Here is a 24006-nt window from a genome sequence, read left to right as displayed (position 1 = left end):
ATAAAGTATTAAAAAGAAACCTTAAATAAAAAGGAAGCTTAAAGGAAGAGAAAGGCAAATATACAGACACACAAATATTTCGTCCTCAGTAGAGAGCATCAAAGTGTAAGCCTGAATGTAACCTGTACAAATTCAGATCATCAGCAACGGCAGTCTGCCACACTGCAATTTTGCCTACGAATTCTAAGAGTTTGCTTACTCTACTCTTCAGCAATGGCTTTTTTCAGTCCAGGCATCCAGTGTTGAGGTGCGGAAAGGACTAATACGGGTATTTTGGTGGTTTAAGGAACAGTACATATCCCTTCTCCATGCAATAACCAGTTGTCTGAAACTAAACAGACTCCTGCACTCAACAGCTATTTCTGTCATGGAATAAAGATGAATTTCCTGTGAAACCATAGGGTTTTAAATAGGAATAAAGTTCCTGTTGCTTAGTGGCTATCAATGTAAATGGTCCTAAAACCACTGAGTTAATAGGGATCCCAGTAATTATTAATGATTTTAGGTCTACAAGAAAAGTTCTATTGGCATTGCACGAGACGACTGTTGACAATCATGGAACGTATTGATATTTGTAGCACGGACTGAGTATTCACTCTACAAAGGCCACGAGACTACCTTCAAGTCAGTCAGGCTTAGAGATGTTTTCAGACTAAATAAATTGTAGCGTTATAAGTTGTTGAATATTTTTCAATGGTTTTCACCAGAGGAACAGCAACAGTAAAAGTTGGCTTCACTTAAGATAATCAGTTAAAGCTCACTAAATTTACAAGACTTAGCCTACACCCTCCAGATTTTTCCTTAGTCACATGCATATTTAATTTTTCCCAATTTTTTCAAACAAACAGAAAAATAACTGCATCATTTCCCTGCGTAAGCCTCCAATGTTCCACAGAGATTGCACTATGAAGGATATTTGAAGCTCAGTGAAGGTGTAGGGTTTAAAGCTCAGCATAGATAACATAGGTGTTTTTTTTCTCAGTAAAATGGCCTCCTTCCCTCCTTAGACTCAGCTCTTCAGTAAAGAGGGAAATTAGTGTTATTACTAAGCCAGCCTGCAATGCACGCAACATGATTATTCCTCTCTCACTCACTATATCTACCTAAATCCATTTACACTGCAGATTTGAAGAAGCATTCAGTAACGTCCTACTGAAGAAAATGATCTGCTCTCACTGCATCCCAGTCTGGCCAGTCTGAAGAATTCCTTTTAAATTAGTCATAGGAGGTGTTCCCGCTATTCTAAGAAATGAAAACTCAAAATGGGAAAGAGAAAATAGTTGACCACCTATCTGTACCCAGTCATCAGCAGCAATTTGCTAAAAAAGCTGTATATATTCTGCAACATCTTGTTGAATACAACTGCAGCCTCGCATCCTGCATCCTCCATACTTGATTCTCTGTCCTACAGAAGAAAAATTCTATGCGCATCTAAATTCTGGTTTTATGGGCTCAGGAGATACTCTGCTGAAGAAAGCTCTGGGAACAGAGGCCACTTTTCCATTGTTTTAAATTTTCCTTCCCTCTAGTGTGGACATGTAGTTATAACCTCAGACCAGAGGAGGGAACAAAAGGTGTCAAGTAATGGTGCTGAAGTCTTAACTGCTCAGACCTCTATCAAACTGTAACACTGATCTTTGTAATGCAAATTTTCTTTGTCATTTTTCCTTAAGCAGGCAAGGATGAGCCTGGAATAAAGGCAGCTGCCCACCTGTGGAGGTGGTCCTGCTAGAAGCCGCTGAGGAAGGTCTAACTACTGGCAGCTGTTTGAAGCTCACTGTCCTGGATGTTGGCCATTACTGGTGGGAGGTCACCCACACCTCCTTTCAAAGTGTCGCATGATACAGTTCTAAAGATTTTTTCCTATCCCAGTTTTTATGTATGAGGTTTTTTTCTGAAGTTTGAGTTGTATGAAAAATAGGGCAAACAAAACTAGTAACTTTTATTGACAAATCCTGGTTTTGTGTTTGGCTCCACGTATAATATGAACATTACTATTTTGTTTTTCTAAGCAGAGAGAGTCTATAAAAAATTTGACCAATTGTTGGACCTTAACCTCCTCAGAGTTTGACAGCATAGCAGACATTTTTATTTCTTACTAAAAGGCAGCATTTATCTCACTAAGAAAATGAGCCTGGTTTTGAGCTTCAAGGTCTACTGGCACAATATGGCGCACGTCTATGAGGATAAACTGTCTTCCCAACTGAAAATGGGTGACTTTATACATGTTGCCTATTGGAAGCAGTCCACGTAAAGCTCTGAACTGTGTTCATGGACCCTCTTAGAGAATACTAGTTGGTGTAAGCCAAAACAGCGCCAGGAATCATGCCAGTAATTAAACAACGTGGACAATAATGTGCCAATGTTAATTGGCACTTTTAAACTTTCCCTTTCAATAGAATAACATAGATGGAACCAAAAAGCCACTTCCAAAAAAACACTGAACTTCTGCAAGTACACAAGCCTTTAAAGATGAAAAGATAATTTTTTAAACTAAAATCTAGATGATTCATCTATTAACGACAGTTTTCCATCCTTTTTATTTTATTTTCCTGTTGTTTCAATTTGAAACAGAGAGAAAATATGTTAATAAAAATATATATCACAGAATGAATGAAGAGGAGGAAGAGAATCATCTAAGTATATACCTAAGTGCTAGCAGGACAGGTGCACATGCTTGCTTTAGAGAGTTTTCTGATCAAGTCAAACTTTGAAAAGTCAAAACTAATCCAGCAGGTCTGCGATGCCGTCCATCATTTAAAAAGAATAATTAAAACAGAGGCAGGAAAATGGCACTGTACAGAGTCCCAGTAGCCAGGACTCTGGCTGTAACTGCAAACCTTAATTTATTTAATCAACTATCAGTTTTATTGTCTATGTCTGCAAGAACGCTATGCTCCAATTATTGAGAAACATGATGTTCTTTCAGACGTCATACACTTAGCAGCTTCTTGTGTCAAATCTCTGCATCTCAAACTTGTTAGAGATGTGATAAATAACTGAAATACTACACTACACATCAATTTCTACATCTAACTCTATGGCTATTCCTTCACACATACCGGTTTATTACTGGGGGTTCTAAAGGGGCTTCAGAAATTAGAAAAGAATTCCTTCTAAAGAGTAAACCAGATCAGTTCTGCTTCAAATTCAATCACGCTTTTACCATTAACTTCAGTAAAATGAAGTACAAAAAACTACAAAACAGGGTTTTTTTTTGTTCTTTCAAACCTTCAAAGACTGGATTATAAGCAATTTTTTAAAGTGCTTAAGTTTGGATCTTGTGTAAAAATCAATCTCACAAGCAGGTTTTTTTTTAAGAAGTTAGCTGAATCTCTGCTTTTACAAATATAGTTGGAGCACCCAGGTTATAACAGAAAGGAAGAGAAGTCCCCTCACAGGCAAGTCACCAAAAGATAACTGGACAGTTTCATTTGGAATCATTAACATTTTGACCTTCTGCTCTTCAGGGAAAAAAAAAAAAAAAACAAAACAAAAAATCCAAAGGTCCAGAATACTTAAGTTGGGATAAGACACATCCAAAATTTACTCAAGAGAAAGTTAAAAGGTGACTTGATCTCGTGAGATTTCTGAGAGCAAATGGGTGTTTAAGTTAGCAGAAAAAAGGCATGATAATGCCCTAGGGCTGAATGCCAAAACTAGAAAAATTCTTATCAAAGCACAAGCAAATATTTTAAAGTGGGAGTCATTAATCACTGTACTGCTATAACTCATACCTCAGACAAACCGCATCCTCTGATATACACCACTGCCAGAAAGTAAATCCTCAGAAAATCCCCACCTTTAACTAATACGAGAGTAGCAAGACAACAGGAGCTACTGTAGTATGTGAGGCTGTGGGAGACAGAGTTGCTGAAACAGGGAGGAAAGGTCTCAGCCCTCCTCACTCCTACAGTGTGGCTTGTAGACCTCTACTTTGAGGCACTAAAACAAAATAATTACGTTTCTATTTAAAACTAAAATAAATATAAATCCTTTATTAAAGTTCAGGAATCTTACAAGATAAAGCAAAAAAAACCCCTAAACACAGTAACAAACTGTTATTCATCTGCAAGGGGAAGCAAACCATGATTGAACAGCACCTTTTAAAACAGAAAACTGGCACTTTTCAGAATATTTGGAATTAACATCGACACTTCACGGCATGCCTAAAAAGTCCATTACAGTGAGTCTTCATAAAGTTTGCCTACTGAACTACAGAAACATTAATTTATGTTCCGGTTCTAATCTTCTTCTAAGTAAGTTTCTTACTACCAGCTTAAAATGATAACAGCAGATTATATTAAATAATTATGTGTTTTATGTTGTTTGTGTTTGCTATCCAATGGCTTGTCGATCTCTCTTTTTGAGAATGTAGAATTACTAATAAAGGGATCTAGCAAAAGAGGTCCCATGTTCATTTTTTTTTTAAAGAAATAATTTAAAAAAAAAAAAAATCATACTGCTTGATACACATCGACTGAATATCCTAGTCCATAGAATTCTACTCACCATTTTCATTATCTAATCTACACCATCCTAGTTTCATTTGTTAAAATATATTTTCTATTTAATGACATTAAATGACATATTTTCTATTTAATGACATCTGTTGAAGGGATTCCTTCACCTGACTGTTAGTTATTCAAAAAATTAAAAAGAAATGGTTTATTTGTGCTTGAATTTATGTAGCTTCACATAAAACCTTTATTTTTTTATTCACAAATAAACCTAGAAAATATGTTTAAATAAAATAATTTAACTTAAAGCCTTTATTTGTAAATTCCATTGCAGTTGCTTCTAATACACTTGATATAGATGTTTATTATTTTTTTTTTCTATTGAAGCAGGATCTTAAAAAAAATAAAAGAAAGATAAATTCCCTTCTAGGCAGAACACACAATCTGTTTTGGCACTTTTAAATACTTCTGCAACTTCCAAAAATTTTCTTCAGAACAATGGATATCTTGCTGTAAAAATTTAAGAATATCTTGCTCTACTAATTTAAAAAAAATCATTGCACTTTCACATTTAATTTATATTTCTCAATGATTTTTTTTCTACAATGTAACTGATACTTAATGTGATTTTGAGCTTGTCAGCAATTTTAATCCTAAAAGATAACCCATTGTAATATATAACTAAAAAATCAATTTCAGTGACTCTTGATGGGATTTGCCTTCCAAACCTCAAAAGTCCTTAGTGTAATCAGTTATTTCTTATCACCAGCTAAATACAATCTCATTCACCCATATACCTGATTTTACACTGAAACACATTACTTCATTGTTATTCGGTGAACTGTAACCTATAATGATATTGGAGGAAAATAACTTGTGTGCTGTTGACTAAACTCACGAGAAACTTTGCCACAAAATAGAAATTAGTTTTCCTTGAATAGGGGTCTTCAGTGGGTCAAAAGCATAACAGCAAGTGTACCAAGACAGATTTTAAGAACTACTATTTCTATTCAGCAATATTCTTATCAATGACAACACAAATGCACATTAATCCCTCTTCTGAGTCACTTCTTATAAGGTCAGCACTAGCAGATGTTCACAGGAAAGTGTATACTTTCACTTTATATGCATAATTTAAGCCTCTTTGCATTCATGGGAAGTACACTTCACTTGTTTCCATTGCTATCTTGAGACTGAGGACTGCTGTGTTTGGAAGATAAAATTAATGTTGTGTTGTCTACACTGAGATTCAAAGCCAAGGTAAGGTTTTCAAAATCATAGATTATGATGACAGAATTAACCCTTCCTCCCTCTCCCTCCCTCAAAAAGGATCACCTACACTTACATATGTTCTTAAATATTACTGAAGAAAGCAAAAATACGGTAACATGATAAATTGCTGCCTTTACTTGATCTACAGCAAAATAAGCAATAGGACAAAGCAATAACACTTTCTGTCCTACTAATGAATTGCAGTGAATTAATGTGATATTCTTTGTAAAAGAGAATTGATGATGAACTTATTGGCTGTTCCATGTGCCTGCCACTGTAATTTAGCGTTTATTAATAACCACTTAAATTAGAGTGCTGTTGAACAAAAGTACAGTCTGTGCAGTTGCAAACACTTTTCAGCTCTCATATCAAATCTTATTACAGAGTTGCTCAGCTTGAATCTTAAGGGGATGATCTTTCCATTGCCTTCCATTCCATAGGGCAGTGTAGTTGCTGGTTGCCTACTGTGAAAGTATCTAACATCCTAGAATGTGTTTGCTCTCTTATTTCTAATCCTCTAAAATACAGTTTGTTCTCTTTAAAAGTAATATTAACTATATACAAAGGCACTTATTATGTAACATGGAATAATAGACCAAAAAAAAATCATCCTACCTTTATACTTAATCCAAATCCTCCTACAGTCTGTCTTCTAATTGTTACTGTTCTTTCCTGGAAAAAAAAAACAAAAACAAAAAACAACAAATCAAGTTTTGTTAGAGTCAATATTTTCCACCATATCATCTATATTCACACTTCAATAAGTTGTTTCTGTGCTTCCATCCTACATTAATTTTTCTTGTTTTAATAAACTTGTGAGTTCCTGAATGTGAAAATCCCATGAAACCTATGCTGCAGAGGAAAATGACAAAGTTTGGAAGAAAAGCAGAGGTCCTGTCTCAGACAAAAATTTGTTCAATTCATACCATACTAGCAAGTACTGCAATGCAATAAGAACAGAACTATAGAGTTTAGCAGTTAGTGCTTAACACGTGCATTTGAGAGGTCTTAACCTCTACTAGTCTTAAATTGGTCCCATAGCAGATTGAGCATTACATGCTGAAGTACATAAGCTGAACTCCTGTAGCACATTTTTCAATTAGTTTCCTCCAAAAGGAATACAGTTTGTGTACTCCAAGACCACTCAGTGATGTGAACCAAAGCATGATAAGTGCACATCATCCAGAAATTCATTTCAAAGCACAGTCCTGATCAAAATTAAAGAGAATAATACAAACACAGCCACTGTTGACCTCAGAGCTACGGTTTAAAAATCATAACCAATGATTTAAAGAGTGCTGTTACAGTCAGAATTATTTAAAGCAACCATTATTTTTTTTCCTTTTATTGCTCATCCTAAAATTTCTTCTGTAAAAACCGTGGGCTAGTATCTGTCTTAGACATGAATATTTACAAAAAAGAGGCTTTTTTTTCTAGTCTGTCTTGTTGACTTTATTCCCAAAGATCATTTAGAACTAGTCACTTTGGTTACTAGCACTAAAAGATATTAGTAGCAGATATACCATATGTCCAGATACAAATAAAAGGAATGTATAGATTTTTCTTATGCCCTCTACATGTGATCTAGATTTTATACTCATTTTGTTACATATATTGCAAAGCATAAGTCTGCATATATATTTTATCTGTATATGTTCATATATTTCAGCACAATCATCAGAAACATACCAGTGACAGAGGGGATGAAATACCTTCAGAGATATTTTTTCCTCCTTACTTCATATACAGAAAGGAAAAGAAAGGATGTAGGGCTACAATATATGAACTTTGGAAAAGTGATATTGCTGAATTTGGGGGAAAATCCAGTTGCCTTTTTTCTTTTCCACATTTGTGATAAACATGAATTGTGTAACTGCAGAAAAAGCAAGCATAAACTAGTGCAGTGTTTTGGATGGCAAGACAAAATGGGTGGGCTAAAATGAGACTTTCCATTAATTTATTTAGGCTAATGCTTGTAAATGTTTAACCTAAGAAAGAGGTACATAATTCTGCTGTTAAATGGCCAAACGTTTCAATTTTTTTTTTTTTTAACATTTGAAATGTATGAAAAAAATAGACTCTTATATTTGCAACCCAAAAAATGAATGTGTAGCATGATAATAGAGGACTATATGGCTATCTTGTTTCATCCATATGTTTCTGTGCTGTTCAGAGGGACCAGAGGAGCCTTCTCGGCTCTCAACTCGCACCTTCTAGGAAGAAACTTTCATAATGAAGTTCAGAGGGACCAGAGGAGCCTTCTCGGCTCTCAACTCGCACCTTCCAGGAAGAAACTTTCATAATGAAGTTCCTGGAAACTGGGTTCAGTCCACAAAGTTTTTTAATTTCAGGCCATTGTATTTAGAAAATTTTTTGTCTGATCAGCAGTTTCAGCCGCAGGTAATGCTGCAGACAATATATTCAGGATAAACTAATGTAGGCCACAGTCTGATGTGTGGTCTAAAGCGAGTTTACAGAAACGAGCACAAAACTCTCAGCTGTGGCTCCACTGGTAGCTGTATTTTTCCTGTTAACTCCATCTCATTTCCAGCTCCAGCTTGTGGTGAATATCTCGTTAAGAACAGAAGCTTCACTTGTACGCTCCAGTTGATACACTCTAGTATTTTTGTTATACATGCCCAAATCAAATAGAAAATACTTGTGTTACCCAAGAATACGCTGAAAAATAGCAACTTGTAATAAACTGGCTTGACAGTATTACATTAACCATGAACGGAATACAGAATATAACACTATACAATTAAACTTCAGATGAAGTAGTGTGCTCAGTGGAAACATAAATCTTCATTAAAATTTGTAGTACATGATATGTCAGTAGTCACTGTAAAGTTTAAATAGTGGCATCTGAACATATTCTAAGCTTGAGCTACCCTTTTAAAAAGCCTAACAGAAAGCTCTCCTGCAGAATATTTCTCTCCTTGTTGTTGTCTTTCTTAGCACAACACCCGCACAACTATCCATATAAAAGAATCAATAAAATATTTTTTCTGGTTTTCAGTCAAGTGAAGGCAGAGCCAAGTCAGCCCTGAAAACAGCTGATTTGGGGTATTTTGTGAGTTTACTGGTACCGTCAGACAGGAAACTAGAAACATTTTACACTGGAGTTCGGCATTACTTTTTAAGAGAAAGAAATGCATGTTTCAGAAATACCTTGCTCGTACAGCAGATTACTGAATAGACAAAACTGTGTAAAAATAAGCAAAGGGAACAGAAAAATTTCAAGCAACTTTAATTTTCCAGCACAACAAAATTTATCAGAGGGTTTCATCTGGTATTTTCTCTAGGTTCTTTTCCATCTCCACTGAGACCAGACATTAAATATTTCAGGTCTGGACTGTTACTGAACTGAACTTGAAAAACATACCGCAAACTAGATCCACCCGAGTGATGTGTTATGTGTAATGAAGGGACTGCACTGTATTTAACATAGGCTACCTCAACGCAATTCTCAGTCTTAAAATAACAAAATATTACTTTGGTGTATCTTAAGTGTATCTTAAGTATCTTAAGACTTACATAATCTTCACAGCATGATAGCCAACAATTACAAACATGCAAACAATTAATGACTTTCAAAAATACAAATCAGAGTTACATACGAGTCATATATTTCACCAGTAAATCATCAATAATCCCCTAGTCTACAATCGCAAACATCACATAAACAATATAGTGAAGCCACTTTGCAAGAACTGTCAGAAGCGTCACACATTTCGTACACCAGAATTTTGGCTATGGATCAGGTCCCAGCTCTGATCAGCTCCTCTTTTTTTTTACCCAGGAGTTAAAAAGTAAAATGATAGCACTTATCTAATCACAGTTAATCCATCTAAAACTGAGCCGTTGGTCAAGGCAAGTTTTCTCCTGTAATCAGTAAAGGAAAATAAATACATTCAATCCAGGTGAGTCAAAGCAGGTGCCCAAGTCAGGTGACAATCACCTTCATCCTATGTCCCCCACTGAGTATAGAGCCAGGATGTCAAATTTAATTTTGGAAAGACAAATATCTCCCTTTAGAGTTGCAAAGTAACTTGAATACATATTTTGATGGCAGATATCAGCTTTGAAATGCTTTGCCAGAAAACTCTTTTATCCGAGTAAGTTTTCCTTTGTGACTTGCGTGATTTGCATGTGACTTTTTCTATGTGACTCGCAAAAAACCCAAACCCAGCTTCTTTTTCAGTGCCATCTTCAGCCAAGGTGAACTGAACAAATCTTGTCAGCAAAGCATTACATTTTAATTTACAATAATAGGTTTAATAAAATGATTAATACAATAAAGAAGTTTGAGCAGCAAACTGAAACAAATTATTTTGTTCTGATGTCTTTAATTAGCATTTCAAGTGAACAATAACAATAATAAAATGCTTTTCACTGGTCTAATAGCTTTAAGTTCTTAAAATGCTTTACAACTATTTATTAATAAAATATGGTGACAACTCTGGAAGGCAACACATTTCATACCCGTAAAGAAGTGCTCTAAGTATTCCGATTGAGCATTTATGCTGTTTCAGGTTAAAGATAGTGCTGCTTCATTGATTCAAACTATCTGCTTAAAATAAAATCTAACTAAAAATCTGTGGCAGATGTAGATTTGTCTATTAATATTTTACTTAGGTTTGCTTTCCCCTCTATTTGCACAGGGTAGTATTCTACGACTGAATTTGCAATGGTTTTTCAAATTCCAAAAGCAACTTCGTCTCCAAGTTTACAAAATAAAGCTTGATTCTGATGAAAAGCTACTTAGTTCAATACCAAGACTACGCAAAATGTCATGTCAGCTTGTAATTCCATTATCACGTTTTTTATCTACATTACACCAAACAGAGGGAAAGTTACAGCCTCTCGGATCCCTAAATGCAAGATTCAGAGCAGTGTTTTAGAAGCTGCTTCCTGGAACAGAGCAAAAGTAGTTATAACTTTATTGAAAAACTCAAAGCTGCTGCCAAGCTGTCAGCATTTTCCATGCCTCTAACTCAGAAAATTCCTCATCCACACATATGTTCATTGACTGGAAAGGAGAGCTAAGAGTTTTGTCAAAAAAAATTCTTCTTCAGAGCTACGCAGTGAAACAGAAGCAAAGTTTTTGAGGCTTTTGGTAAGGAGGTATTAAGATTTCTCCTTAAAATCCAAATGATCTTCTTGAGATGACAGATGTAATCTTAAATGAGATTAGAAATGAAGAATGACCATGTGAGCACACAGCAACAGTAAATAGTCAGGAAAGGAAAAAACAGAATCCTATGTTATCATTAACTATCTACATTTAGTCAAGAATTAATGTTATTTTTGACAGTTAAATCTTAGGGCACAGTAAGGATTCGAATATTTCATACAGATTGGTATGTGACGTAAAAGAAAGCTTAACCGACTCTTAACAATAATGATTAATTAGTAATGCTTTCAAATTATTTATACTGTATAATATAAACCAGTAATCTAATGTGTTCTAATTATTAGTCTCTATGAAAGCAGTCAAGTAACAGTTGAACAAAAGGATGAAGAAACTTTAAAAGTCTTCATAAAACTGAGTTAACAGCGCGTGAAACTTCAATATTCCATTACTCAACCTTTTTACAAGGATATAAATATTACATTTTCAGTTTGGGACACTGGTGTGTCTGGTTATTCATCTTATAAGAGTGAAGGTATGAAGAATTAATTTGTCTAGGTCCAGACAGAAAACGAGACCCCTCTTTTCACAGTGGATAGAACAGACACCGAGGTACTGTACGTATGGGAGAACATGGAAAAAAGCTGAATGGGTGCAGAACAAAACAGTAGGTGGGAAAAGGGGAAAAAACATGGGAAGAGAAGAATCTACAACAGCACAGTGACATGGAAAAACGTAGAGAAAAAAGGGAGGAAATGTTAGAATATAATTTTTAAAATGTAATAATGAAATATAAAGATATAATCAATACATTGGCAGCCACTTCGTAGATCAGCCTGTTAACATTTCATGCAACAATATATTCAAGGCCAAGCTCTCATGTAGTTTATCAGTTACATCACTACATTTTGAAATAAGAAAATATCATGAGAATTTTTTTTCATTGAATTGTTTCATAAATTTTCAAAAAGGCAAGTTTTATATTCTATTTTTAGTAATGCTTTATTCTCTCTTCCTGGCATTTCTTCGGATTAATTGACATAGGCATTCAAACTTTACACTCATTCTGAGTGCCCCATGACATCCTTGTCTCTAAATCAGAGACACATGGATTTACTGGATGGACCATGTAGTGGATAAGGAATTGACTGGACAGTCGCACTCAAAGAGCTGTGGTCAACAGCTCGATGTCCAAGTGGAGACCAGTGATGAGTGGTGTTCCTCAGGGGTTGGTATTGGAACCACTGCTGTTTGACATCTTTGGACAGTGGAATTGAGTGCACCCTCAGGAAGATGCCAATGACACCAAGCTGTGTGGTGAGGTAGACATGGTAGAGGGAAGGGATGCCATCCAGAGGGACCTGGAAAGGCTGCAGAGGTGGGCCTATGCAAACCTCATGAAGCTCAAAAAGGCCAAGTGCAAGGCCCTGCACATGGGTCAGGGCAATCCCAATCCCAAATACAGGCTGGGCAGAGAATGGATTGAGAGCAGACCTGAGGAGAAGGACTTGATGAGAAGCTGTACGTGAGCTGACAGTGCATGCTTGCAGCCCAGAAAGCCTATCATAAGAAATGTGGCCAGCAGGTCAAGGGAGTAGATTCTGCCCCTCTACTCTGCTCTGGTGAGACCCCACCTGGAGTACTGCGTCCAGCTCTGGAGCCCCCAACATAAGACACGGACCTGTTGGATCGAGTCCAGAGGAGGGCCAGGAAGATGACCAGAGGGCTGGAGCACCTCTCCTATGAGAACAGGCTGAGAGAGTTCGTGTTGTTCAGCATGGAGAAGAGAAGGCTCTGGGGAGACCTTATAGAGGTCTTTCAGTACTTAAAGGTGGTCTAGAGAAAAGGTGGGTAGGGACTCTTTATGAGGGAGTGTAGTGATAGGATGAGGGGTAACAGTTTTAAACTGAAAGAGGGTAGATACAGATTAGGTGTTAATAAGAAATTTTTTACTGTGAGGGTGGTGAGGCACTGGAACAGGTTGCCCAGAGATGTTGTGAATGCCCCAGTGTTGGAGTTGTTCAAGGCCAGGTTGGATGTGGCTTTGAGCAACCTGGTCTAGTGGAAGGCATCCCTGCCCATGGCAGGGGGGTTAGAACGAGATGATGTTTAAGGTGCCTTCCAACCCAAACCATTCTATGATTCTATGATTCTATGATTCTATGATAAAAGACACAGGAGAGAGGTCAGTCACATTTCTAGTTGGAATTAATAGCGTTAAGAAGGTTTGCCAGCAGACTTGCTCGTCTGCTACCAACTTCTGTCATGTGATGTTCAAAGCTGGTCTCCTTATTTCAGTTCCTTATGCAACTGGAGAAGGTCAGCAGCAAGGTATGGTGGCAGAATGCCTGGTCAATTGGAAATCCTCCTTCTTCCGCAGTCCTGCTGGAGATTGAGGGCACTAAACACAGTTGGGTTGTGCAGACTGTTAACACTGACTGGAATGAGCAAGAGCACTCAACCCTTTTCTAGTTCTCACTTCAAAATGTTTCCAGTGTTACAGCATATGCCTAAAAGCAGAAACATTCACCTAAATATCTAAATATAAAAATTCTACTCCGAGGGATGATTTTTTTTAAAAGTACTGTATTTCTTAATATAGAAATAAAAGAGAGAGAAACACAAAACCAAAGTCTGAGCTGAATTCTCACTAGGCTTGGTAATGAACACTCTGTAACTTCATGAAAGCTGTAGTTTCCAGCTACTGCTCACATCATATACTGACATCGATCAATGCTTTGGATTCTCCAAGTGTTTTCTGGTTTGCAATATTTCTCTTTTTTGTAAGGAAAAAGCCTTCTTCCAGTGAGAAAAAGCTATTCTGCTCTTTCAAATTTTGCTGTACAAATGGCAGTCCTGTGTTTGAACCTCAGTAGATTGCTACACTTTTTATTTTTAAGTAGCTGCAGAAAAATAAGCTGGCTTAACTTGTCCCTGAATAATCATATTTACATCTATCAGTTCTAGGTTGTCACTTAAAAGCTGTCCAGATTGGCAGGGGAAAAAAACGTTACCACCATCTGATAGATATTTGACGACTTCTGTGAAAAAATGGATTCACTCCACTGAACAGCTGACAGATACCAAAACACAGTAAAGAAAAAAAATCACCATTCTTACTGGTAGCTTTGTGACGGTAACAAGAATGGAAAGTACTTGAAAGGTGACCTATCTGTTCACATATTTGCAATTCTCTTCAGGACAGGGAGTTTCACTTTGGCATCATTCATATTATTCAATCACATATCAGAATCAAAATAGTAAATAAATACAGAAATAAATACAATACAGAAAATAAATCATATGTTTACTAACTTAAGCTTTTCATTTTTTCTTCATTCATTTTTCTACTCATTAACATTACTAACATTAATTGAACTTGTTTTACCTAGCCCAAAATATATGAAAAGAAAATTTTGAACTCTCAAAAAAGAATAATCCAAGGTAACAGATTTAAAATTCACTCTTAGGAAGTCTGCAAACTCTAAAACACGCAAGCAAGGGAAATGTAATAACTTCATCTGAGTGCTCAGGCAAGTCACAGTTAAGTGATATGTTCTGAACTTAAATTTATACTTTAATAATAACTTTATCATTTAAATTTTAAAAAATAATGAAAAATATGCTATTGTGCAAAGTTTATAAGTTGAAAAACTATCTCTAACACGACTTAATTTTGTAGTACCATATGGGCTTTGTATACAGTTATAAATCTTTCAACGCAGTTGATTTCACAATAGCAAAAGGACAACTTTAAAAGTGAGATATAATATGTTCTTATCTTTACAAGAAATAGAAAAATGATTGTGTGATTAATAGTGCCAGAAATCAGATCTGGCTACAGTTCAACAATTTAAGTCAGCGTTACTTTCTGACCTTGCAAAAGGCGTTTATTGATGAAGGGGTTTTCTCTATCAAAAAACCAATTACAGTCCACAGGTTACATTCAGATACATCTGTATCAACCTCAGTTAAATCCTTGGACAAAAGCGATACTACTCTGGGAGCTGTTGCTCTATAAATTCACAAAAATTGTATTAGTATTGAAATGATGAATGATCTTCTAAAAAGATCCTTAATTAAAAAAAAATAAAAGAAATTATTAATATTTGATTAAATAACGCATGACTATACAGCAGCATAAAATTATATTACTCGAAAGAAATTGCAATCATCTGTATCTTATCATCAGGTGAGTTAGCAGTATTTTGGAAGCTCTACGACTTTTTAACAGAACCTTTAAGAAAATTATGTGAAAATGCAAACTGTCCTGGTAGCTGAACTTAGCGATTTGCCAGCTGCTCACAGTTCATTTTCAGTCTCTTAGAAAAACAGTACCTAATTCAAATAATCCATCTTGTCAGATGGTATGTTGTCATAGCCTTGGTTTATGGATCTCAAATGCACATACACGCTATTAGAAAAATTTCTAAGCATGATTAGCAAACAAGTAAAATCTACTAAAGAAAATAAGAAAAAATCCATGGCTCCCTAGACAGATAAACTACGTTTCTTGATAAAGCACAATAGTCCTTCTATTTGAATTTCAGATGTTCATAAAAGGTGACAGTAATTGCGAGGATTAACTCTAAAATAAAAATTTTGATTCTGGAATGCAAAGATTAAACCTTTTCCTTGGAATAACCTATGGAAGAGCCACATTTCAGATCAGATATGCCATATCTTAGGTTATCCCCCCTCCCAGCGTAATGCTCAGCAAGATCAGTATTAGGCTATCCTTGTTAGTCCATGCTATTGATCTATATGTCTAAAAAGACTGGGGGTTGCCTTATGGCACATTGCCATCCGTAACAGCATATAGCAAACTTTTCTGAGTATTATTTCAGGTAATTCAAGAAATATGTTTAAAAGGAATATTCTACGCTTCTGCCACCAATACTGATGAAGTTCCTACATGGTTTAATTCGGCTGTTTTCAGGGAAATTCTTTTTCAGATGAAAAACGTAAAAATCCTAAGTATTCTGCACCACAAGTAACTGGCGTGGAGATTTATGATTATTATAATCATAAGAAAGCTATCTGTTGGCAATACCACAATTATGAAAAAATATATTGTGAGAGTCCTGTACTTTAGTGGAGAAAAAAGGTTTACCTGACCTAACAGTCACCAGTCTTATCTTCCAATTTTCCAACAGAGAGACTTATGGCTATCTTCAGCACACAAGCTACTCCAACGCAGGCACACACTTCCCATACTTTAAAGCCTCTCTACAGGCAAGGATTTAATTCAGATTAGTAAAGACACTGCCTTTCAGGCTTTGAGTTTCACAAAATGTTCTCATCTCACTTTTGGTCATTCGCACTGGAGTCAGATATCCACTAGCAGCATAATGCAGAACCCACTATGTTTCTACCTCTTGGAATGCAAGTCTTTCTTGTTGCATACATAAAGAAATCTCTGTAATACTTATTGATGCAACTGATGCTCAAATTTAGATCTAATCCATGATTGTTTGAATGATCTTTGATGCTTTATGGAATTGCTACAAGTACAATCGCTGCAGAACCCTGACTAACGCTATCATTTTGCTCAGCCCACTAAAGAAACAGATGCTTTCTTTTTTAGTGTTTAACACTGTTTATGTTGCTTATAACCTTTTACGCACATTATTTTCTTACTCCAAACCATATACAATGAAAGAGGAAATGCGGTTCCCTTGCACCTCTTCATTTTTGGGAAACTATAACTGTTTTCCACCAAAAAGGAAGCATTCTAAATTAAGAAGTAGGTCCTTATCCCACGTACTCACATTAAGCAGCACCTCATTCCTAAGGAGCCATTGATTTAATTTAGATTGTTCCGCAGGATGCAGATCAGGATACCGCTGGAACGTTAAGTGCCTGTCTAAAGTCTGTCCTACACAGAGGAGCATGCAAATTGATTCAGACCCAACAAACAGAAGAGACACTGTTCTGAACGAGAAACATAGTAACAGCGTTTCGTTCCTTCACAGTGCAGAAGCGAATAAGTAAATCCTTATAACCAAATTATTTGAAGATTATTTATTAAAACAGATTAAAAAGAACTTCTACTGTAGCTACTTGTCTGTAAAATTTAACAACGCTATTGTTCCTCAGTTACAAATATTATTTTTATTCTTTAGACTTTATTCTATGAGGCATTCAATGTCAGTTGCTAATGAAAACACTTGTTCCTGCTCTGTAGAATGCATGTAAAAGAAAAACAGATGTGGTCAGTCGTCTAGAATGACAGAGAGAACATAACAAAATCAACCAAGCAAAGTAAAACATACAAAAAACCAAACCGACAAACAAACAAAAAAAAGAAGCCTAATATATCAGGAATAAAAATGACGAAAAAATGAAAAAAAGAAAAAGGAAGCCCGTGGGACTTGTCCCATCTTACTATACAATCAAAGCATATGATTCCAGAAGATTTAAATGACCTGTGACAAAAGGACAGTTAGCTGTCTGTGGAATGCCAATCATCCTTAGCTGGAATGAACCCACTGATTCAAGACCTAGTTTTAATCCCAGAGGAAATCAGGGTAAAGTGCTCAAAAGTCACTAGTCTAACAATGACAGTTCCAAGAGAAAAGAAACTTCTCATCACCACACTAATATCAATCAGTTAATGAGTTATGCATTCAATATGCAAATAAGATAGGGGGAGTGTAATTGGTGAAGCAAATCATCCACTATTTTTTACAGTGTCACTGCAAAACGAAAGAGGGCAAAACTGTAAGAGAAAGCCTTGCTGTGAAATGGAAAAAAATTAAATATGCACTTCACGAAGACATTTAAATAACAAGTTCAGAAGTAGTAATAGATATTACAGCACAATAATGAAAGTCATATTTTTGAGTGATAAAATCTTTTACTAAGAATTATATTTCGTAGAGATATTAGACCCCGGAATGGGGTCGGTGAAGTAACTGTGCCACAGTGTGTGTTGCTGTATGAACAACTATAACCTGGGCTTGAACTCATAATTTCTTTCTGTATGGGCTGCTAGATGTCCTGTATGTTGAGGAACAGGAACAGTACAGTCTAATTGGCAAAAGGAGCATCTATATTCCATATAAAGCTCAGAGACCTGTATTAGTCAATTGTATTTGTACAGCATGAAAATGTCAAAAGCTAATGTCAGATTTGTCATGCAAATAAACCCAGCCTGTATGGAGACAGTTTAGGCAGTGTGTTCCTCTTGTTTCGGAGAAAAACTCAGAACCATTCACCTTGAGATGATCGTAACAGTGAGATGGATTCTCATATATGTTTTCCATTAATCTTCCACGCTGTTAGCACTGCTAACATTCTACCAGTTTATTTCTGGTTTCTGCTTTGAATCTTTTTCTCGTACTTGCATTTAGAGATACAGGGATGTGACAACAGCAACAATTAATTAATAAAACAGACAGACATAATAGCAGTCACATAACATTTGCATAAACAGATATTACACTACTATGCCTCACAAGATTTAACGTGAAATCCTACGATAATTTTATTTAGCTCAAAGGGAGAGCAGAATGTTTATGATAGTTTCCCATAAGTCTTAAAAATATCTCTACAAAATATAATTACAGTATCTATAAAGCTGTCTACAGAAATGAGTAGTAAATGGTTTCTATTATTTTTTTATCTTTCTTCTAGAATTAAATAAAAACTCAACATTATCGTAGCTCCAAAACCTACAATATTATTCTATATAACATTTTACAGATCTGCCAAATAATTGTCTACAAAGCTCAGTTTCTTATCCACAAAATTTAATACGATGCTTAAATAAGAAAACTGACACATCATGTAAAACCAGTAATACATAAATCACACTCTTACACTGTGCCAGCTGAAGTCCATCTTTATTAACACGACGTGCTGGTAAAACTAGTGATAGTGACCCCCGCAGCACGGGCTGGCAGCAAGCATGAAGTCTGGTGTTGTGCTACCATATGAAGCAACCAAAGCAACAGAGGACAGCAGATGATTCCTCTGCCAGCAGAGTCCTGCCATAACAGTTACCCATCAACTGTCTTATCAACTCCACAGGCAATACTCAGATATGTAAGTGCATTGAGGTATCTGCATTCACTGCAAAAATCACTGCTTGTGTCATTCCTGTCGCATTCAGTGGCTCCAATATTCAAAGGTGAGTGCAGAGAAACAACACTGTAGTCATGCACATAACTCATTCATTATCTTATTGCTGTTGCTTAGATGAGTATTGCTAAGATTTACTCTCAAAAGATCATATATTAAAATAGACTTAGTGTTAACAGTATAAAATGAAGTATCAAACTGTGGGAGTGAATGCATACATATGCGTGTGGACGCGCACACACGCACACACACACACACACACAGAGTATTTTTGCTTTGTATAAAGTACGTCTTAAAGAAAAAATAAAAACTACTTACACCAGAATAGAAAGGCTCACCAGACACACAGATCACATCCTGCTCCTGGATCATCAAAATATCTTTGGCTAAGTGCAGTCGCACTTTGAAAGGCTCCTGGTTACCATCCTGCAGCAAACAAATCCCTGTCTTTGTCTTCAAAGGAAGGGATAAAGAAAAAAAGTTTTCTCGGTTAGCACTTTGCATTTCTAGAAGTGGTATTTTGAAACAAAATAGCTGAGAGATAGGTACAGTTACCATAAATATGCCAACAAATATCCAAAACTATTACCAATGATCATTGCATTTATTTCCTGTGCTCAGACTACAAGAAAATGATGGTTACAGTGGCAACTCGCGAAAGCAGATTTTGCAATAATAAGGCGCTATTCTGCCTGTGATAAATTTGTGTAACTCCTTTCAAATTGCTTCAGAGCAGCTGTGCTCTTTCCATCCTGATGACACCTCACTTGGACATGAAATAAAAGCTGATCTTCCACATATTACACCAATTTTGACACAGAAATACATACAATAACACCTCCAAACGAGCCAGATGTGAGCACTGACAGCCTACGTGAACCTGTTGTGGCCTTTTCCTGATTTGTAAGCACAACACTTACAGATCCTGTACACTGTTCCTTCTCAAATGACGATGCTGAAGTTAAGAATAAGAGCAAAGAGATCAAAGAATGCAACTTCCACTAGTAACTTACTTCTTGCTCTACTTCTGTATTTTACATTTATGGTTAGAGATCAGGAATTCTGTAGGATTCCTCAAAATACGATAAGTGACTTTCCAACAATTTAGCAGTGTCTTTGTGTTAGAACCTATTTGTGGTAGAACATACTTTTTGGTGTATTACACATAACAGGTTTGAGCAGTGAAGAAGTCTGCACCTGTAAGCACCTGCAGTATTTAATAATTTTTCCCTGAAGACTGTGTTGAAAATAGCACTCTTTATAGCACTTCGTAAATGGATGGAAGTCATGTTGGTAGAACATTTTTGGTACAAGAAATTTGTCTACAAAAAATCTACATCTAATTTACCAGTATTAGATACCTATACCTGTTTGCATATATACAGATATGTATGTATACATGTATGTATCTCAGAAGCAAATTCATATATAAAAGTATTTAAAATCTTGGACTCATCAGTGTCAATAATAAAACTTCCATTGTTTTCATTCAGGTCAGATTTCAACCCACTGTCTGTAAAAAAGTTGGCTTGAGAGGAGATCAAGGAAACAAAAGTCTTGCTGTGAACTTTAACTGCCAAGGTTGACCTGGCTGAATCTGAGGGCTCTTTCTCAGACAAGAGTTTAAAAGAGGATTTGGAAGATCTCCCCATAATGTGCTCTGATACCTTACATCCATAGCATGGAGAGAACAAATACAAATATGGAACTGACAGTAGGCAACTGGCAGAAGAAAAGTTTAAATTGCTCTCAAGAGGCTTTAACAGAGGTGGAAAGGTCGAGGACAACCTTTAAATAGCTCTATATAATATTCTCCACTGGCAAACTGTTCCGTCACTTCTGCTTCACGCTACACACTCAAACTTAGGAAATTGTTTTCCCTTGAACATCAGCAGCAAATCTGTATAACTCAGCCATAACTTCAAAAGTGGGTCTGATGTTGGTTTTATTCTTTTTGAAGTAAGTAAGAAGAAGAAAAAATGAAGACTTCTGCACACAGAACTCACACTGAGGTCAGTGGAAGCTCTGGTCAGAAGACATCATACAGCTGCCTTCTAGTATTTAGGTGTCTTTTATTTTTAAACAGAATGAGATAGAAACTGATTGACGTGGACAGACAAATCAAATAAACGCATCACAAAAGGAGTTAGGTTTTCAGTACCACTGAAAAATTCTGTCTCATATCATAGATAAAATGTTATGACATTAAAATAAAGAGAATGTAAAATAGTAAAATTCCCTTGGTCCTCTCCTTAAAACTTCTGCTTTACAGACTAAGATGACTCCTCTTTTCATGGATTTGTGAAGTAAGCAGCAACAATGGAAGTTGAACAAAGTGGGATCTAAATAACTGGTCAAATAAAAGGGGCTAGCTTACAAACATCTACCACTTATAAAATGCCTTTCTCCTGCAGAAAAGTCTGCAGCCGTGCCTTTCCTCCTCACTGGATAGCTGGCAATGGAAAAAATTGTGCCTGATCATAGCAACTCTGCCTTACTTGACTGCACATTTCTGATTTGGTCAATAGCCCTATAAAATCTCCAAAGAGTCTTTCTGCAAAAGCTGAGGGGCTTTTTTGTGGGAATTAGAGGCATATAACCGTAGCTGACACAATTAGCCATTAGAATAAAATTAAAATTCAAGTTGTTTTCTAAATGCTTGTGGGCTGAGCTTATTCAGTCTGAACAAAGAAACCAAACTTGGGAACAGCAAAATATTTTGGCCCTTGGAAAGATTGATCGCACACACTCAAGGATCTTATTTACATCAGACACTAAAACGTAATGAACCACTTTACTGTTGTTGGGCTTTAGCAAAGCTGTTTTATGATACAGTTGAAAATTAAATCTTCAATTATACTACCTCCTTCACTCTCTTACCTGAGAGCAGCATTAACAACCATGTAAAGGAGAAGAATGTACTTCACTTTCATTAGATAAGCTCAAGAGAAGTCCTTGAGAACAAAGACTGAAATTTAGTTATTTCATTATGTTTCTTTTTTGTCCACTGAAATTTCTTTTTTCTTCTCTTCTCTGCCCCCTTCAAAGCATCCAGTAAATGGAATCAAATAAAGATATGAGCTCCTGCATCCTTATCCAGAGCTGGAACTTAGGTAAGACATTCTGTATATATGCATTCATGTAAATTACTGCGCACATCAACATTTTTCATCCATGTGGCTCCAGTGAAATCATTTTGGTTGAAGAAAGACCACCTGTCTAGCCTATACCCTCGCCACCTCTTACATCTGAAGAGCTTAGATGGTGTGCACGTGTGTGTGTGGATGAGGTGTGGGGGTGCGGGGTTGTGGCTGATGTTAGCTTTAGTTCCCACTATTAATTTTTAAGACATTCCAAGAGAGGGTGTTCTAAAACTTTTCCCTTCAAGCCTTCTACATTTCACTGGCAGAGGGCTCTGCCCTTCCCCTGACTTACAGCAATAAAACAGCACACGGCACATCAGCCGAGCTACCGTAACTGTCAGTGTGAGGCCATGCAAGGCATCCTCTTGTGCTCAAATGTTCGATAAACTGCATTGTCTTACAGCAGACATGGATAGAGAAGCATAGTTCAGCTGATAACAGTTTGTTAAGCCAATACACCTTAACTTCACATTTGAGCCAAAATCACTAGGAACATTGCTCTGCTTACATTTATACCATCCTTTTTTTTTTTTTTTTTTTCCATCTTATTTATAGAGTTTGGCACCTGTTGTAAAGAGGGCAAGAAAACCGTTTGAAGTTGCACGTGTTTATAAGGTGGATGAGGTAGGCTAAGGAATGGATATGGAAGCAATACAGAGTGGTGAAAAAATGAGTTTCCATACGGGAGAGGAGTCAGTGACTTCAAGCAAAGGCAGTGATGAAGGAAGGTCTAAATCACCTCACTGACAGACGCAGTGAACGTTGCACCTGCACAGCGCTGACTCTGTCATCTCACTGTACAGCTTTTTAAGCGGAGTTAGACAAGAATACTGATGCAGCAAGAGCTGATGTCCTTGGCAGGAGTTTAGAAACTGGTTACCATTCCTGAACTACAAGAGGGGCTGAAAACTGATCCCTCTTTGCTTTGCCGCACCAGTCTGTGTCGAACTTTCTGCCTCAGATCGCTATCTGAGAGCAGTATAGGTTGGCAGAGCCCTCCAGGCAGACTGCCTCTGCAAAGAATATGGTCACACTGAGATCATTAGTAGCAACAAGACCAACAAGGCAGTGAAAAAAAGGCGATTTAAAAATCCTTTTTCCGTTATACCTGCACTTAAGCACATTGTCCATATTGGCTGTGTATAAGATCTGGCCCTAATAACTTTTCTAAAAGGAAATTTAGCAACACTTACATACCATAAACAGCTTGGTGCAATATATAGGGCCTTCACAAATATCTAAGATATAATTTCAGAGGAAATACACAAGAAAACTACAGTTTATACATTTATGCTAGCAGAAGAGTCTCTACAAAACATATACCAAAATTAATACTGTATGAGAAACATCTTTAAAGCTACCTGTTGATTTCAAAGTCAATTTCCTTCAGAACTTCCATCATAAATATTTGTTTAATTTATCTGATCTAAATAAGGCAACTGGCAGGTTTTCTGTTGAAGAATTATTTTGTTTAAATTTTTCCCTATGTCAATGAAAAAAAAAAAGTTTAAAACATTTTTCTATGTTTTTTTCTGGAGAAACTTATTCAGTATTTCAGGCAATTTTAAATACTCTTTGTTAGTTTTCAAGACATGACTATATCTTTTTGTTTATGCTATTTTACCTATTTCTTTTGCCTTATGGTAACAAAACAATTTTGCTTTGCTTCTTCTAGTTTCACATCAGCAGGAAGACTTCAATAGATATCCCAGAATAGTTATCATATCATAGATATCCAATAATAGTGATTCTATGAATAGTTTAGTCCACAAACCAGTGGAAGAAAGGAAGAGAAAAAAATCTCCCAACACATTTTCTGCGCAAGGTGGTCTGGATTTTTAGTTTCTGCTTTGGCTGTTAAGTCCTAAAATAAATTTAGTTTTAAGTCCTGAAATTTATTTCTACCATCAAG

General features: G+C 36.3%; 1 protein-coding gene across 1 annotated transcript in view; it reads right to left on the bottom strand.

The window, feature by feature from the left end:
* Nucleotides 1-24006, bottom strand: part of SNTG1 (syntrophin gamma 1) — a gene marked incomplete at both ends in the record, with an annotated part of 170941 nt that overhangs the window by 139367 nt on the left and 7568 nt on the right. Inside the window, 3 exons of the mRNA XM_082499225.1 lie at nucleotides 6348-6404; nucleotides 19270-19404; nucleotides 19782-19906. Of these exons, the coding sequence (XP_082355351.1) occupies nucleotides 6348-6404; nucleotides 19270-19404; nucleotides 19782-19906 (317 nt within the window). The remainder of the gene's footprint in view (nucleotides 1-6347; nucleotides 6405-19269; nucleotides 19405-19781; nucleotides 19907-24006) is intronic.

Source organism: Vanellus vanellus, assembly GCF_965231255.1.
Source record: "Vanellus vanellus genome assembly, chromosome: 2".
NCBI classification, from domain to species: Eukaryota; Metazoa; Chordata; class Aves; order Charadriiformes; family Charadriidae; genus Vanellus; species Vanellus vanellus.
Note: the sequence above shows the minus strand (reverse complement) of the source record. Positions and strands in the feature narration are given on the sequence as shown.